This window comes from Phoenix dactylifera, chromosome 5, assembly GCF_051530095.1.
Source record: "Phoenix dactylifera cultivar Ajwa chromosome 5, Ajwa_hap1_PhDact_Kaust_v1.1, whole genome shotgun sequence".
Taxonomy (NCBI): Eukaryota; Viridiplantae; Streptophyta; class Magnoliopsida; order Arecales; family Arecaceae; genus Phoenix; species Phoenix dactylifera.
In genome coordinates, this window is record NC_143194.1 from 11,833,562 (window position 1) to 11,850,517 (window position 16,956).

At 37.3% G+C, this 16,956-nt stretch overlaps 1 protein-coding gene across 1 annotated transcript; it reads left to right on the forward strand.

The window, feature by feature from the left end:
• The first annotated feature begins 4,003 nt into the window (after positions 1 to 4,003).
• Positions 4,004 to 15,552, forward strand: CFM3A (CRM family member 3A). The gene is made up of 9 exons (XM_008804616.5): positions 4,004 to 4,953; positions 7,647 to 8,136; positions 8,222 to 8,352; positions 9,587 to 9,937; positions 13,618 to 13,774; positions 14,157 to 14,449; positions 14,646 to 14,705; positions 14,807 to 14,896; positions 15,147 to 15,552. The coding sequence occupies exons 1-9, from the start codon at positions 4,105 to 4,107 to the stop codon at positions 15,411 to 15,413; spliced, it is 2,688 nt and encodes an 895-aa protein (XP_008802838.1). The 5' UTR covers positions 4,004 to 4,104; the 3' UTR covers positions 15,414 to 15,552.
• Positions 15,553 to 16,956: the final 1,404 nt, after the last annotated feature.

Here is a 16,956-nt window from a genome sequence, read left to right on the forward strand (position 1 = left end):
ACTTTTGTGCCTAAATTGAATTTTTTTGAAACCAAGTCAAACAAGCTTATATTGGACTCACATTTAAATTGCAGCCTCCGCTTATGGTCCAGGTATCTCATTTAAAATTTTATATTTTTAGGATATTTCTATCCCTTAAGAATTAAAACCATCCAAAAATACCTAAAGTCTAGCCGAAATTTATCAAAAAATAAAAAAGGGTAAGAATATCAAATAGATATCATATTTATAGCTCTAACTTTTCTTCTCAAAGTTAAGAAGAGTGTATCATTCTAAGCTTTCAAATCTAAGAATGAGCATCCTAGTCATCAAATCAAGCCTTTGATCTACAAATCTCTTCTTAAGCCAATCCTAGAATGTCGCTTAGCATCATCTGAACCCTTCTCCAATTCAAAAAATTCAACTATTGACCATCCCTCCTCCACCTATAAACTACCTATTGGAGGAGAGAATTGGATCTTTTTCTCCCAATTTACCTTTTTCTCTCTTGATGTTTTTGATCCCTTTCTCTTGCTTTATCTTAGGATCATTTAGTTTTAGCTTTTCCTCTCTGGTTCCCTTCTTCACTCTTAATTACCTAGACATAGATCTCCCTATCCCAAGGAGGGATCTCGATCTTAGATGTAAAAAAGCCTAGAGCAAGAAGAAGTCCAAGCTTAAGAAGATCCATCAAGAGGTCTCCTTTAAAGAGAAGGAAACACACTAGATTATATCAATCTATCACATGAGGAGTCACTTTATCATTTTCTTCCTTTTTTTCTTTGTGTTACTTTGATCCCGGATCTCATTTGACAGCACATAATTGACTTGATTTGAATAGAAATTCTTGCTTTTTGATAATGAAATGGCTTATATCTTTCTCTTTTACTCGCTTTTTAGTTTAATTTTTGCATTCTTGCCAAGTAACTTGTATTTTTTTTGTCTAGACAGATTAATTGGGTCTAATATCCCTTAATCTTACCCTTGAAAGAATCTCAAGACAATTGAAATAGTATCCTAGCATGTGCTGAAGGCTATTTCTAGATGTTCGACTATTTGCACCTATTTATTTAGGCCATCGTGACATGCCTTAGGACTATTCTATACGCGAAAGTAGGGATCTAAGTCTTTATGCTTAGGGTTAAAAGGGGTGTTTCATTTTTGAACCTTTCTTGATAGTATCCCCAAGACTTAATCAAGGCTTGGGTTCTATTAGTTCTCCTTGTTCATCCTATTTTTTTTGGTTTTCTGGTTTATGCTGGCTATAAATAGCCAACAATGATTTCAGACCTATCTTGGACCCCATGTTTATCTCTTTAGAAGTGATCACAACAACCAAACACTTCCACTAGGATAATTAATTTGAAACATGAAAACTTATATGCTTTTTAGATTTTTAGAAGAAATCTTGATTCAAGGTTGCCTAATGATTTTGCTCTTTTATTTTTTCTCTTTGGAAGCTCTTTTATTTTTAAGTAACCATGATTAGCTTTTTTGAAGATGTAATTAGCCTCTTTTTCAGTAAGCTTTTTCTAGAAGTTTCTTAACTTTGGATGACTCAAGCAAAAAGATATTATGAAATTGTGGAAAACTTCTACTATAGAGAAGGTCAAGATCTTTGGTTGGTTATTCTTAAAAATAAGATTTTGATAGAGGATAGTTGGTAAAAAGGGATGACCTCATACTACTTATGTTTTTTGTTTTCGTGAAGAAGAAACATTCTCTCATTTGATAATACATTGTACTGTGGCAAATTATTTAGAAACATTTTTTGCACCAAGCTGGATATCTCTTCTCTTCCTCCATCATTTCAAGATCTTTGGTTTGATAGGTCCAAGGCTTCTATTCTAAAGAATTTTCTTATGGTTGGCAAATCTTAATTTTGGCTATTTGGCTGAGGCTATGGCTACTTGGAAATAACATAATTTTTAATGGAGAAATGCTAGCTAGTTCTAATCTTTTGTTTCACATTTTAAGATCATGAAAGGACTTGACTTCTACTACTGCTTCCAAATATACATTTGATTTTGATTGTTTATCTCCTCTTTGTTTCTCTTAAATGTCTTCTCTATCTTGAGGCCTAAAGATGGTATAAGGTGTTGAATCTACATGGTTGTCCAAACTTAGATGAAGGTTCAAGTAATGGTCTAATGGAGAGACTTGGCGAACTTGAGAAGGAATGTAGTTTGGGGCTAAAAGGGGATGCAAGACAATCTCCCATGAATTTGGCTTCAAATCAAATCTGTTATTTTATTTGAATCAAGATGAAAGTAGATTTGATTTGCCATTATTCTATTTCCTTTTAGAGAGTAATGTGGGGAAGAGATAATTCAAAAAAACATCGAATGCTTTGAGGTAAGGGATTATAAGATGATGATCCTTGTGGTGTGGGATAGCAGCATCTTAAGCTAACCCCACGCAAAAATCATTACAATGACTCTTTTCTTTTAGATTATGTTGAGTCTTTAATATTAACAATGATTTTAGAATAATTATTATACTAATATGTTTAAAATGAAAGTATACTTATCAAATTTATTATAGACAAGCTTAGTTTGTATATCCATAACCATTTGATGGAAATACAAAAAAAAGAGTAAGAGATTACCCGTTAAATCATTACTTAGTTCATTGGTTTGATATGGAAGTTGGTGGTCGAGGAGTGATAGGCAGGGTCTAGGGTCTGACTGATGCTCTTTTTTTTTTTTTTTGATGAAAAGGGAGGGTGGCCCATCTAAGGTTTATTTGTTAAGAAAAATAATGTTTTGATAGGATGAAGGTTCGTGAGCCTGACCCAGCAAGGGATGTTGGTGCATTCCAAAACAAAGTCCATAGACAGAGTATAGACTACATGATTGATTTGTAAGCTGGACCATGTTGCAAGAACCATGAAACGTGATATGCCTCCTAGGAGAGGGAAATAGGTTCCTCTCAACCTTCAACAAGGTCGAACTCTCTTATCCAAAAGTTCTGAGTTACCCCACCATAGTGCCTCAATCACTGCTTTGGTTTTTCCCTCAATGCTGAACATCCAGTCTTATAGTAACCATTGCGCTCATTGTAGGAGGGACGTTGGAGATGTGGCTTATTGTTTGAAAACTGTTGTTTCATTCAATGCAAATGGTCCAGTAGCAGCTGATCAAAAATAAACAATCCCAAGCCAGCCATTGCCATCTATCTGATATCCTAAGTCTCCACCTCAGCCAAAATTCTTCAATAGAGGATGATAGGAGAGTAGAGTGCTTCTACAGTATGCTCCTTGCTAAATTAAACATTACAGAGAAAGAACATTTCAGGAAGACATGATCCACTATTTTATCTTCCTCGCCACACAATATACAGAATGGTGGTGCAAGCCACTTCCTTTTTTGTTTCAACTTTTCCGCCGTGAGAATTCTATTGTGCAAGGATAACCACTTGAAATTTTTCATTTTGTCAGGGAGGGATGACTTATCAGATTATCTTCTCGAAGGATGACGTTATCCTCCAAAGGCTTAGGAACCTGTAACAGTGTTGAACCAAGAAGGTTTTTGAGTGGCCCATTTCCATTCCACCGAGTCTTCCTCTTAAGTGAGTGAGCATACGATGCCTACCGTGTATTGTACCAAACTTTGATTGCCACATAAGCTCGATGAACCGAGAAGTGATTTCATGAGTGAGTCGCAGCAGGGTTCAGATTTTATATTTTGCACGAAAGAAGATGATCTTCTTCCGCGATATCAATCGTTCGGATTGCACCCTATACAAATCCCATTTATCAACTATATATATCTCGAAGAGGCTATTTCGTGCAATCCAATGGCGGAGTCGCATGAAAAAAGTTCATTTTTTTTTTTTTTTGCGCGAAAGATATAACCCATGTCCATCACAACAATACTCTTTGATGAATCACGTGCATAAGGTGTGAGCAAAATTTTGATCAGATCATGTGATGACGAGGATCATAGCAACTCATGCTTCAGTGAACCATGTCAGGCGCAAGGCTTACGTGACTCTTGCTCAAGATCTTTTCATTGTCGTCGATCCCAGCCTTTGTCGTTAACCCCCCGACTCCTGAAAATCCCAACCCCAAAATGTCCCTCGTTTCAAATCACAAAGCCTGATACCCCTTTCTCCTCCAAATCCATGGCGCTTGCTCCCACCCTCCAACTCCACCCCGCCCCCATATTCGACTCCCTCCATGCCTCCCTCTCGCGCCTCCAATCTCCCCGCCTCCTCCTCTTCCGCTCCTCCTCCTCCACTGCTCCCTCCAAAAAACTCCGCTTCTCCGCGAATTCCATCCACGACCAAGCCCCAGATGGCAAATCCTCTCCTTACCCCGGACCCGGCCATCGCCCCCGCCGTCTCCCAGCCGGGGACCTCTCGTCGCGGCCCACCTGGATCCAGAGCTGGAACCAATCCCGCCTCCTGACAAGCCCGAAGCGGCCTAGAGCCTTCTTGGATTACCGGGAGGGCATTTCCAGCGACGACGATGTGGTGGGCACCAGTAGAAGCACTGGGAGTAGCACGATGGAAAAGATTGTTGAGAAACTGAAGAAATTTGGGTATATTGATGTCTCCGATGAGAGAAAGGAGAGTCCTTTGCCGGAGAAGGGATCGGTGGAGGACATCTTCTACGCAGAAGATGGGATTTTGCCTGACTCGAGAGGTGGACTGTCGTTGGATTTGAACAAGGAGGTCCGATTTCCATGGGAGAAGCCTTTGCAGAATAAGGAAGGGGATGGAGGAGGTAGTTCAATGCGGAAGAGGAGGAGCAAGACTTCATTGGCAGAGTTGACGCTCCCGGAAGGGGAGCTGAGGAGGCTGAGGCATATGGCTGTGAGAATAAAGTCAAAGACGAAGATTAAAGGTGCGGGAGTGACGAAGGACATCGTGGATTTGATTCACGAGCAGTGGAAGACCACGGAGGTAGTGAGGCTTAAGTGTGAGGGGGCTCCAGCACTTAACATGAAACGAACTCATGAGATCTTGGAGGTTAGACATCACTTGGTTTACCTTTTCTTCCTTCTCTGGGCTAAACTTTGGTATGAGGTAGTGAAAGAATAATAAATACAAAATGATGTGAACATTCCAAACTGGTAGTCTAGAATCATTTGAAATTCTCTGTTTCTATGACAGAGAAACTGCAGAAATTGGATCCCTTTTGTGCAACAAATTTTGACAGTCTAGGAATTCATCTTACACTTCTTCAGAATTCTAGTTCCAACAGAGTTAAGTCCTAACTAGTTATGGAGAATCATAATTTTCCTGTAATGGAGAATATTTACTTGACAGTGAGATAGTGTCTTAGAATTCCTTGGACTTCTTTGTTTAGTGTTATGAACTTTACTTATGTCTGTTAAATGCATATTGTTTGCATGTACATGAGATTTTCTGTCTTTTGTTCACATCCATGTCCAGCTTGGTGCCAAGACACAGTGCCACTTATGTTTTCAGAATCCTAATTCTGATATAGTTCAGCTGCAATTTGGTACAGAAGATCACAACTTTTACGTGGATATAAAAGATCAGCTTGATTCTTTTGTCGGTGCCAAGACACATTGACATATCAATATTTATCAAAAACGTGTACTGATTGTCAAAAACTGGAGGACAGCGCTAATACCTTCCTAATCCTTACTCTAATAGAGTCTTATAGAAGTTGCCACTTTTTGGTAGTTGTGGAAGGTCAGATCTGCCTTGGGATAGGGTCATAGAATTCTTGGCTTGGTGAGGTGAAACATTGGCATAATTTTCATCAGTATTCATCAAATATTACTTTTGCTATTGAAATTTATGTTTTCACCTGATGGTAAGATTTATCTCTTTGGAATTTGGAATGGTAATCCTAACAGCCCCAACTTTTGATATATTATGCTAGCATGGTCCTGATATAATTGCATATACTTGTCCCTGATACAAATTTGTGTACTTATGAATGTGGTGCTGGAACTCATTATTGATATGCTTTGAGTACATGTATCTCTTTACTTGCATGACTGTTTCTGTTCCCTTTTCACCAGAGCAGTACCTTGTTTGCAAGTCTGTGCATTTCTGTGGAGTTTCAAATGAGGACAATTGCTGTGTGTGCCCCTAAGAGGGCGGTTCAGCAGTCATGTTATGGAAAGGGTGCGGCCTAGGCCAGTTCAGAGTTGTTTGGTGCAGTTGGGTGTGGTTATGGCCTAGTTCAGAGATGATCCAGTGGGGGATAGGCTAATGCATTGCGTAGCTCACTATCCTTAGGGCTGAACTATCATAAAAGAGAAATTCTAGAACCTCTTTTTATTCGGCTTTTCTCTTTTATATCTTTATTTTTGTGTTGATTTATAAATAAGAATACTTGATATGGCAACTTTAACATTTACTACGTAGGACAATGATAGTTTTTCTTTCTAAGGAGAAGAAAATTTCATGGTGAAATTTGAGCATGCTGACAACAATAAGAGGTCATAATTCAAATTTTTATTTTGGGATGGCAACAACTCCTTACTGATTTCTGAGCATTTATGAGGATGAAAAGTCTTACTTTAACTGAAGGTTGCCTAACTAAAAAAACCTGCCTGTCCTCTTCACTGTTTCTCGTGTTTGATGTTGTAATTGTCTTAGTTATAGCATATCCATGTACTTGAATATTTATTTAAAACAGAAAAGAACATGATCTTCAGAGAGGAAGAGGTTTTTGTGGACAATTTTACATGGTATAGTCAATGAAACTTTCTTGGATTGGAAATTGAGCACCCAGAAATTAGATGCTATTTTTCTGCTTCCCCTCTGACCTTAACCTGCTAGGTTTTGCAAGCAAAGTTATTGACCTTTATAGATCCATAAGAATAGGTCATAAACAAGGTTGGGTGAACTGGTTTGGAGCATACCAAACCACATTGATAGGGAGCTAGGACAGTTTTCTCTATCGATTTGGAACCGTTGGATTAAATATTTGGGAATATGTCCACCATTCAATTAAGGCCCATTTGATTAAAAAAAATAGCTTAAAAAGCCTCTGCGGCCCCTGGCTCGATCATTTGAGAAACCCGTGCGATCACCCCTCACCCACGCGATTGGCCTGAAGCACCTTGCCACCCCCTTCTCACGCTTGAAGCACCTCCCCTCACCCGCGGCATCACCGGTAAGGGTCCTCTCTCTCTCTCTCTCTCTCTCTCTCTCTCTCTCTCTCTCTCTCTCTCTCTCTGGTTCCCCTCCCATTCCCTCCCTCCCTTCCTCCCTCCCTTTCTCTCTTCCTATCTCCCTGCTAGGGTTAGGGTTCGGGTTTAACCCTCCCCTTCCTTTCTCCCTTCCTCCCTTCCTCTCCCTCTCCTCCTTGTCTCCTTGTTTTCGGTTCACCTTAGATCGGCACGGTACGGATCCTCCAATACCGATCCAGCAAACCTTGGTCATAAAAGTTCCTTTTTCCTTGCTAAATACTTAATTTTTTTTACTATCTTTTTGTTCCATTGTTAATAATTGTTTGCACTGGTTAAGTTTCTTAATAACCCTAGTCAGTCATTGTATTAAGTGTATGGTCATGGCCAAGTACTTTGTTTGGATGCATCTGATAACTTTCACTAGTTTTATCACATTACATCACATGCTCCTTTATCTATTGATGTCTTTTTCTAATTTTTCATGTTCAACTTGTCTGAAATGGTTCCAACCCAGCATGCTGATTTCTATCTACCAATGATAATCAGAGAAAAACAGGAGGTCTGGTGATATGGAGGTCAGGGACTTCTATTTCTTTATATAGGGGTGTAGGCTATGAGATCCCTCAACCAGAAAAAAAGCAATATCAGAGTGTGCAAAGATCTGCTGTGGACACATTCAACAAAGATACTTACTATCCAACTGGAGTTTCCATAGAAAATGGTAGAGGCAATAATATACAAGATCTTCATGAAGATTTGACAGCTTCTCTTGAGAAGAAAAAAGATACTGAACCAGATGCAGAAATTAAATATGAACATGAGATTGACAAGCTATTAGATGGCCTAGGTCCTCGTTACACAGACTGGCCAGGATCTGGTCCACTACCTGTGGATGCTGATTTGCTTCCAGGTGTGATTCCTGGATATAAACCCCCTTTCAGAATTCTTCCATATGGAGTCAGACGCACTCTTGGTCTGAAGGAAGGTACAGCATTACGAAGGCTTGCAAGGCTATTGCCTCCTCATTTTGCCCTTGGTAAGATGCCTTTTCTAAAATTGCTTTTGATTGATGGACTGTTGAGACGAGCATTTTCTTACATATGCATTATAAACATCTACAGGGAGAAGTAGGCAACATCAAGGGTTAGCTGCAGCCATGGTGAAGCTCTGGGAGAAAAGTTCCATTGCAAAGATTGCTCTGAAGCGTGGGGTACAACTTACGACGAGTGAAAGAATGGCTGAAGAAATAAAAGTATGTCTTAAATATCTCCTCTTACTAGAAATTTTTCTAGGCAAAGTATTATTCAAATGCAACTTATCTATAGGCTAAACGATATTTTAAAGAAATGTAGTAATCAATTGAGTTTCCATTTCATTTTAAAATTGACAAAGCTTTCCATTCTTTCTTAATTTATTGTTTAAATAGTGCAAAACTTTTCATCAACCTTCTAGCAAATTAGATTGTTATTTAATCCCATATCCTGTCCATCAAGAACTAGGCTATTCACATTCGTTTCTCTAATGCTAATAACAAGTTAACATATTGTGTTAAGTAACCATAATTAGAAAACTGTATGCCATTTATGTCTGGCTGGTTGCTCTTTTTAATAATTTATAACTGTAACTATAATTGACATAACTTTTCTATAACCAACCTTTTAGTGTAAGTTAATGTAGTGACTTTGACTTTCATGGTTTTCTTTTTTATCTATGTATCTAGATTATTTTTGGAAAGCACTCATTTTTGGCCAAGGATAAAAAGATCTATTGTGATTTTCATGCATTTTGCTTATGATAATTGACTTCTTAATTATGAGTGATATATGGAAATAGGGGTTAGTTGCAGCAATTGGAGCTTGAATTGGGAACCTAGGATTTGAGATGATCATTGTTGGAGATGCGTAGCTACAGTGACCAAATGGCAACCTATTGGATATGATCGTGTGTTTGTATTGCAGTCATATAGGGAATTAAAGCTATCGGTGTCTAAGAAGTGTTACTTGTAGATGCATAATTCACAAAACTTGTGATATATCTTTGATCCAGCTTCTCCCATTGTGAGGATATCTAAAGCTTTCCAGTCATTGAGATTGGGCCTTGCATCACAAATCATGTTCAGTTTTCTTTCCCTTTAGGCTAGCATGGGAAAGGTGTAAGTAAAATAGTTAATTGTTTGGTTCGGATGTTTGGAGGATATCCTTTGAATTTTATGTTCTTTTAATTTTATTTAATGGTGATGTTCAAGAGGGCCCTCTTTGTCTCTGTTATGTTTCAGTTTGTATTCAGTCATGAATAGGGCATTGGATTTTTTTTTCTTTAGATGAAAGAGGGCTATGGAATATGCATTTATCTATTGCATGTCTATGGAATATACATTGGGTCTTTCTTGTCCTTGTCTTTCCCCTCTTTTCACTGGTTTGTTCTGTAATATTTTTGCAAATTGTAAAAAACATAGTTGTATTAATTCTTCTTATTATCGATTGCAGAAATTAACAGGGGGTACAATTCTTTCTAGTAACAAGGACTACCTTGTTTTTTATAGAGGGAAGGATTTCTTGGCCCCAGAAGTGACAGAAGCATTACTTGAGAGGGAAACATTAGCTAAGACCCTACAAGATGAGGAGGAGCAAGCCCGACTAAGAGCCTCCTCTTCAGTTGTTTCAAATTTTGAAATAGCTGATGAACCTGGGACAGCTGGTACTCTTGGAGAGACTCTGGAAGCTGATGCCAGATGGGGGAATAGACTGGATGAAGATCATATGGAGAAAATGATGAGAGCTGCAGAAATGGCAAGGCATGCTGACCTTGTGAGGAAGCTAGAGAGGAGGCTTTCTTTGGTAAGTATCCTAAATTTGAAATATTTTCCTGAGCATTGTAAGAAGGGTAAGATCATATGGGTAAGATACCTAAAATACTTCCAGCATGTACTGGTTTATCTAAAATCTTGCAAGGCACTAAGCACATGAAGAACTTCCTAAAATAACCAAAGTTTTTGATCTCAATGTAACTTGAACAAGAATGACAGTTTGAAGGCCCTTCCGAAGTCTCCCCCCTGCAATTTTTGTTGTAGTATCTTTGGTCTTTGCTCATATAACTACATGCTCTGCTTTCTGAATTTTAGATAACAATCATAGAGCTTCTTTTTTACTAAAACCTCCTGTCTTTTCACATCACAAAATCCATAAGGCAGGTTTATCTGACCTTTACTTGGCCTTAATTTCAAACGTTGATCACTGGTCCCACATATTGGTTGAAGTTAGCAAGCAATCTGTTCATCCCTAATCACAATTAAATTCCTATCATAGGTCCTGTACACAGGTCGAAGACAGCAAGCAACCTGATCATTGATCCTAATTAAATTCCTTTCATCGGTCCACCTACGCCTATGCAGGCCTTTCCTAGTTGGTCTTGCATTATTCACTAAAACAAGTAATAATATGATTTATGGATTTCTCTATCTTGTTTTAGGAAAATCGTGCCAACTTGCTGTTTTAGATCTTCTTGGTACTGCTTTAAATGAAACAATATGAAATAGGAATTTACTTGTTTTTACATTCCCCACTAGAATAAATGCATCTTATATTTTAAAATTTATATTTCAGTTGAATTACAAACATTTGTCCTCGTGGCTGACATTTGTGCAACATCACAAGGGACCTGATTGTTGTTGATTCTCCAACTAAAAATGATTAGACACTGACAAATTGAACTGTAGTACTATCTTTTCATGGTCATCCAATTAAACGAGTTTCCTTGCACACTCTCATGAATGTCATCAGTTCATCTTATCTTATTGATTACTGCTGTGACAAGGACATACTTTTTTCTATCACTATTGAAAATCTTCTTGCATAATTTGCTATCGCAAAATGTAAGTCTGAAGACCTTTCGTGGTATCTGCTTTTTTCCCCTTGTTATAATGTTGATGAGACCTTACATCACTTTCATCCTCATTTGATCCTTTTTGTTTGAAATTTTGTTTTTCGGATTTTAAGCTCATATTTAAGAAGCAAAGGGAACTTCACTAAAGTTTTGAAATCAACTTGTTGTCAGCACTTACTTTTCTTTTTAGCCTTTCATGCCTGTTCTTTGTTTGTCTTCGAGGAGTCATGTTGGTTATCTAAAGCTTTGAATCTGCTTTTTGTCTGGGAAAAAAATCTGTGGTTTCTCTTTTAGTTGGTGTGCAATGTTTCTCCATTACTGTATAAATGTGGAAATGCACGATATAATCTTATATGCTGTTTTGGGGTGAACTACATATCTAGTAGAATGAGTTTAAATGTCATAATCTTTCCCTATTCAATCTCACATAATTACATACTTCTTGTGAAACTATGTCATCTTTTTGCTGGTGGAACTGGAGATGGAGGGGCCATTCAGAATTAACTAGGTTGAGAGTTAACTTTGAAGGGACTTTCATCTTGTCCCAAATTTTGATACCATAACCTGTTAGTAATTGTGTGTGCTTTATGCTTTCCCATCCATCGCATGGTGGTGGTACCCCCAGAACTTTGCAGAATTAAACTGAATCCTTTGTCACTTTTTTTTTTTGCTAAAAATCCTTTGTCACTTCAGGTGGCTGATTCTACTTGAAGAATTTTCTCTTAGCTGGTCACCTTGTTTCAATTTACTACCTTAACTTGCACGTTGAGAACTGCTACCTTTGACTCTCAAACTCTTTTCCCATATGATCGTGTTAGATAGCTTTCCAATGCATGATAGGTTACTCCATGAGCTCTCATCATATTACAGGATATGTGAACCTTTTTGCTCATGTCGTATTTATGTGCATCATGTGACATGGTATAAGAGAATCCATGATTCTTATCTCGGGGAAGATGATCATAGTTACTCCTGTTCCAATTCTAGAAATGGAAGATTAGAGGTATTTTTACACTTGATGTTTAGATATCATTGTCCTTGTCTAACTGGTACTTTGGGTTCTCTCTGTGGAATATTCCACTTTGGGTACCACAGTGCCTCCAGAAGTGGCACTCGCAAACATTTTCTAATGCTTCAAGCCCATTGTTATCATAACTATGCCGTTTTATCCTGTCGATGGTAACCTATGTCCAAATAAGATTATGCTATGTAATATTTTGTTTCTATTCTATGTTCATTTCCATGTGATAAACATAGTTGGCTACTCTCCCATAGAAACCAGTTAAATCAGCCTGATTACTAGATTACATCACTTGATAATATTTAATTTAACTTTATATTGTCAAATTTTCCCAGGCTTTATCAGTTCATTTTTTTATTTTCTTTTTTCAAAAGGTTCTAGCTTCTTGACTCCTACAGCTGAATTTGTTTCTGTATCCTGCTTCTTTATCAGGGTATCTTGGGGTTCTGTACCATCAGTGCTTTACATTGAAATATATGGTGGATAAAAGGAAGGAAACATTGTTAAATTAAAGGTTACATCCTGTTAGAACTATGTAATAATCCATACCTGTTTCTTTCTCCCTCATTTTACCACACATCATAAGGACTCCCATCCGTTAACCTTTAGCTGCTAATTCATATGCAAACCTGCAGTGGCATAAACTAGGTAACTTTAGAGGAATATAATCTAGATATCACCTGATGCAGATGAGTGTAGATATAGAGAATATAGTTATGCTTCGATGGAAAAGTTTGAAAAAAAGAGACTAATGGAAAGGTGAGATTCTAAACTGACCCCAGAATATCCACAAACAAATTAATCTTTGTAATATTTTTCAAATCAACCTAGCTTTGACGAAAATGAGAGTATTTTCATGAAGAAATCCTCCCAAGCACGAGGCGTTAATAGGAAATCTAATGTGGTCCTCATAATTTCTTAAGACTTACAAGGCATCCTGAATTAAACTTATAGCCTGGTCCATCTTAATCAATTCGAAGATGAAGCATAGACCTTATTGCATCCTACATTTTTGTTGGCGTTGCAATATAACACAAATGGAGTTGTGTTAAATTTCAAAACTTTTCTTATATTTCTCTTCTATATCACTTTATTTTCAGCCTGCATACTGGCTTTCTTTGGCATTGCATATTCTGTCTTGTCTATTCTAGGATTGCCCTGCCTATCATGTAACCAGTGCATGTAGATTGAGTGCAGGCCCTTCATGATTTTGTTGAAATAAGGAATACACTAGGGTTTTTATAGTCAAATTGTATAGTATGGCTTGATGACATCAATGCCCTCTTGCTTTTCTGTTTATTGTCTTTTCTGTTACCCAACATAAGCTGGTTTCATTTGGTTCTCAGATCAGGCAGCACTCTAGAAGAATACTAGGAAGTTTTTTGTCTCTGATGTTACAAATGAGAAGTTATCTAGACTGCTTAAAGAATGGCAATTAGTATCTTCTATATGAAGCATATTTAAGGGACATGGAGATTTAATTGTACCAACATGTTTCAAGGACAATTTTCATGTATCTGGTGAAATAAAAAGTTGCGGCTCAAATTCTGAATCACACTGCATTTTCTTTGTGTATTTCTGACTTAATATTGTTTTATGTTTTGTTTGACACAGGCTGAACGCAGGTTAATGAAAGCTGAAAAAGCTTTAGCCAAAGTAGAAGAATCCCTGAAGCCAGCTGAACATACTGTAGATCCTGAAAGCATAACTGAGGAGGAGAGATTTATGTTTCGCAAGCTTGGGTTAAGGATGAAGGCTTTTTTGCTCCTTGGTAACTTTTGCACCAAAACTGCAGCTAATATTCTCTTTGGCCTTTGCATTTATTTACTTCAGAGCTGGAAGTTCATAGAATGTTGTCATTGTTTTTTAGACTTATGCAGATCTTTCTTATCATGCAAACAAAGGATAATATGTATGATCTATTCATGATTATGCATTCGTCTTTCTTCTGATGGCAATTAACAAATTATTCATAAATGTTTTGATATTTTCTTTTTAAATATACATTTACCTATAATACTTCTTTTATATATACACGAGTACTATCCAATATCTGAGTTTTTACCCAATACATGCTATTTTACCTTTTATCATCTGCAAATTTTTGGTTTCCATTAATCTATCCTATATTCTAATTATGGTAATGGTTTCAGGGAGGAGAGGAGTGTTTGCTGGTACTGTAGAAAACATGCATTTGCATTGGAAGTACAGGGAACTTGTTAAGGTCATTGTGAAAACAAAAACTTTTGAACAGGCTAAGTACATTGCTTTATCACTTGAATCTGAGAGTGGAGGTGTCTTAGTGTCTGTGGACAAGGTCTCTAAGGGGTTTGCTATTATTGTGTACCGAGGAAAGGACTATGAGCGACCTTCTACCTTGAGGCCTAAGAATTTATTGACTAAAAGGAAAGCTCTAGCACGATCTATAGAGCTTCAAAGGCATGAGGTAAGCTTTAATGTTATATGAAAAAATAAAATCAGTCTTAGTTATGCAAGCATGAACATATGATAGGAAAAAAAGAAGAAAAAACGAAATAGAGAGTCCAGTTAAAAACTGCTACGTAATTTGCATTGCTATATGCAAAGAACAGGTTCATATCTCAGGAGTGCTCTGATGTTCTATAGTTTTCTCTCTCAAACAGGCTCTTAGCCGTCATATCTCAAATTTACAGAAAAGGGTGGAGCAGTTAAGATCTGAACTGGTATGAGCTCAGTTTGTTTAAGATCTAACATGAGCTTCTTGTTAAAATCTGTATACTTATATATTTTTTGTATATTCACTAAAAGTTTACATTTATCTCAGGTCCAAATGGACAATGTAAAAGACCAAGGGGACGAGGAATTGTATACCAAACTGGACTCTGCATATTCCACTGAAGATGAAGATACAGAGGTAGATATACTTACATTTGACATCAGCTGTTAATTTTGTGAGAAGGGAAGCTGTTTGCATGAAAATGAGACCATCAAATGGGCCAAATGTTTTTCAACAGTTCATACTTAATCTCCACCAGTCATTTTTCTCAGTGGACCAATTTGAGCTATATATAAATTATTAACAAAAGACTTACTCTGGCATATCTTTTCCATGTTAAGAAAATGGAATTGCCAAAGAGTGATCCTCTTATTTTTGTTATTTGCAGGATGATGATGATGAGGCTTATCTTCACACTTTTAATACTGCTGTTGTCATTGATGGTGATGAATATGGCAGAGTTGAAAACTATGCCAATAATGGTGGGGCTGCTGATGGTGGTGATGATGGTTATGAGGATGGTGATGGCGATGAAGATGATGAGTCTGATGTTTTTGAAGATAATGAAGAAGATTCGATTGGCTTCGTCCGCACATCCATGAATTCCATCCAGCATCAGCAAACTGGAATGACAGATACTGCTGCTGAGTGCTGATGAGCTGTATATATGACCCAATTTTTCAAAGCAATGGGGCTCAAGTGGAAGAAATATAATCATGTATCTGTAACCATAAACAATATTTGTTATGCAAATTATCATTTTAATTAGTTAAATCAAATCCAAAATTTGAGCAGGCTAGCCTGAAGTATGTCCCAAAAAAGTCCCTCTACTGATTTGGATGAGTTAGAGAAAAAGCATATATGGTATAATGATGAGGCATTGAATCGAATGGGCCAATCCATAAAGATCCAACTTGAAATGGTTTTGGATGTACTGTTTTATTTTCACTTTTGCTATCAGATTATTTGGCTTGGAGAACAAATTTCGTATATAAAATATGGTCCTCTGCCCTCTTTTAATATTTTTGCATTGCGCATGAGTTTTAGAGGCTTTCTTCATTTATATTACCTGAGAACTCACTACCAAATGATAGTTCTCAAGCCTTGATAAGTCGTAGGTAAATTTGTGAGACAAAAACATAGACAAGGATCAAGCTCTGCGGGACGGTCTCTCTCTCTTTACTCCTTTTTGCTCTGGATTCTTTTTGTCTTGGTGTCGTAAGCTATGAGTATATGTGGGAGCCAGGTTAATTTTTTGATTCATTTCAGAGTTGATTCATCTTTACTCGCCCTTGATGTTACACCCAGTACCCATGCTGACTCTCATCCTGAATGTACAGAGTAAAATTATATGTACCGTGAGAGCAGCCGAAATGCCCCTTTAGCTTGTGACGTTAAAATTCCCTTGAATGTAGTCTTGGTCGTATCTACTTTCCACTTCACACCCTTGAAACCATATTCTGCATTCCCTGAATTTGCTAAAATACATGTGAAAATGGCCTGTTAGTACTAAAATTATTTTCAGACATATATTGGAGGGGAGGAGTCTAAATGTATGACCATTTTTGCTGCATCACCTCCTACTAGAAGTTTAAGAATCCTACTTGCTTTATAGCATCCTATGCAGCATTCAGCCTTCCCAGAATGATTGGACATTTAAACAGAAACCAAGATTAAACTGCGAGAATTCTCAAGCGCGTCGTTATCGTGCAATCTTATATATCAACCTTTCAGGCTTTTGGGCAGGAAGAAGCTACTATGAGCAATGCAGTTTTGACTGTGTGGAACCATTACTGGTGCAATATACACAGAGCTTGCTGATAAAATGCCTAACAGATGAAGTCAAGGGAACTCCTAGATCAATTTGATCAAAAACTAAAGAATCTAGGAAAAGAAATAGAACTTACTAAAGAATCTAGACTTTCTTGCCCAGGCGATGGTTGGCTTAATGTTGCATGAATAGCATTTAGAGGGTGATATGAGCTTCATCAGATGTTGGAGCATTCGGAAGGAGCAGAGGCATGTGCAGTATTCATGGAAAAAAATTTACAAACCATTTAAAGGAATTATGTTACAAATGAACAAAAATAAAATAGACTACTATAATATTAAGATGAATAAGTTGAATAAAACTTAAAAATAAATTTTTTAAAAAAATGGAAGATTGCAAAATATGAGCTAAAAAATATAGTAAAAAT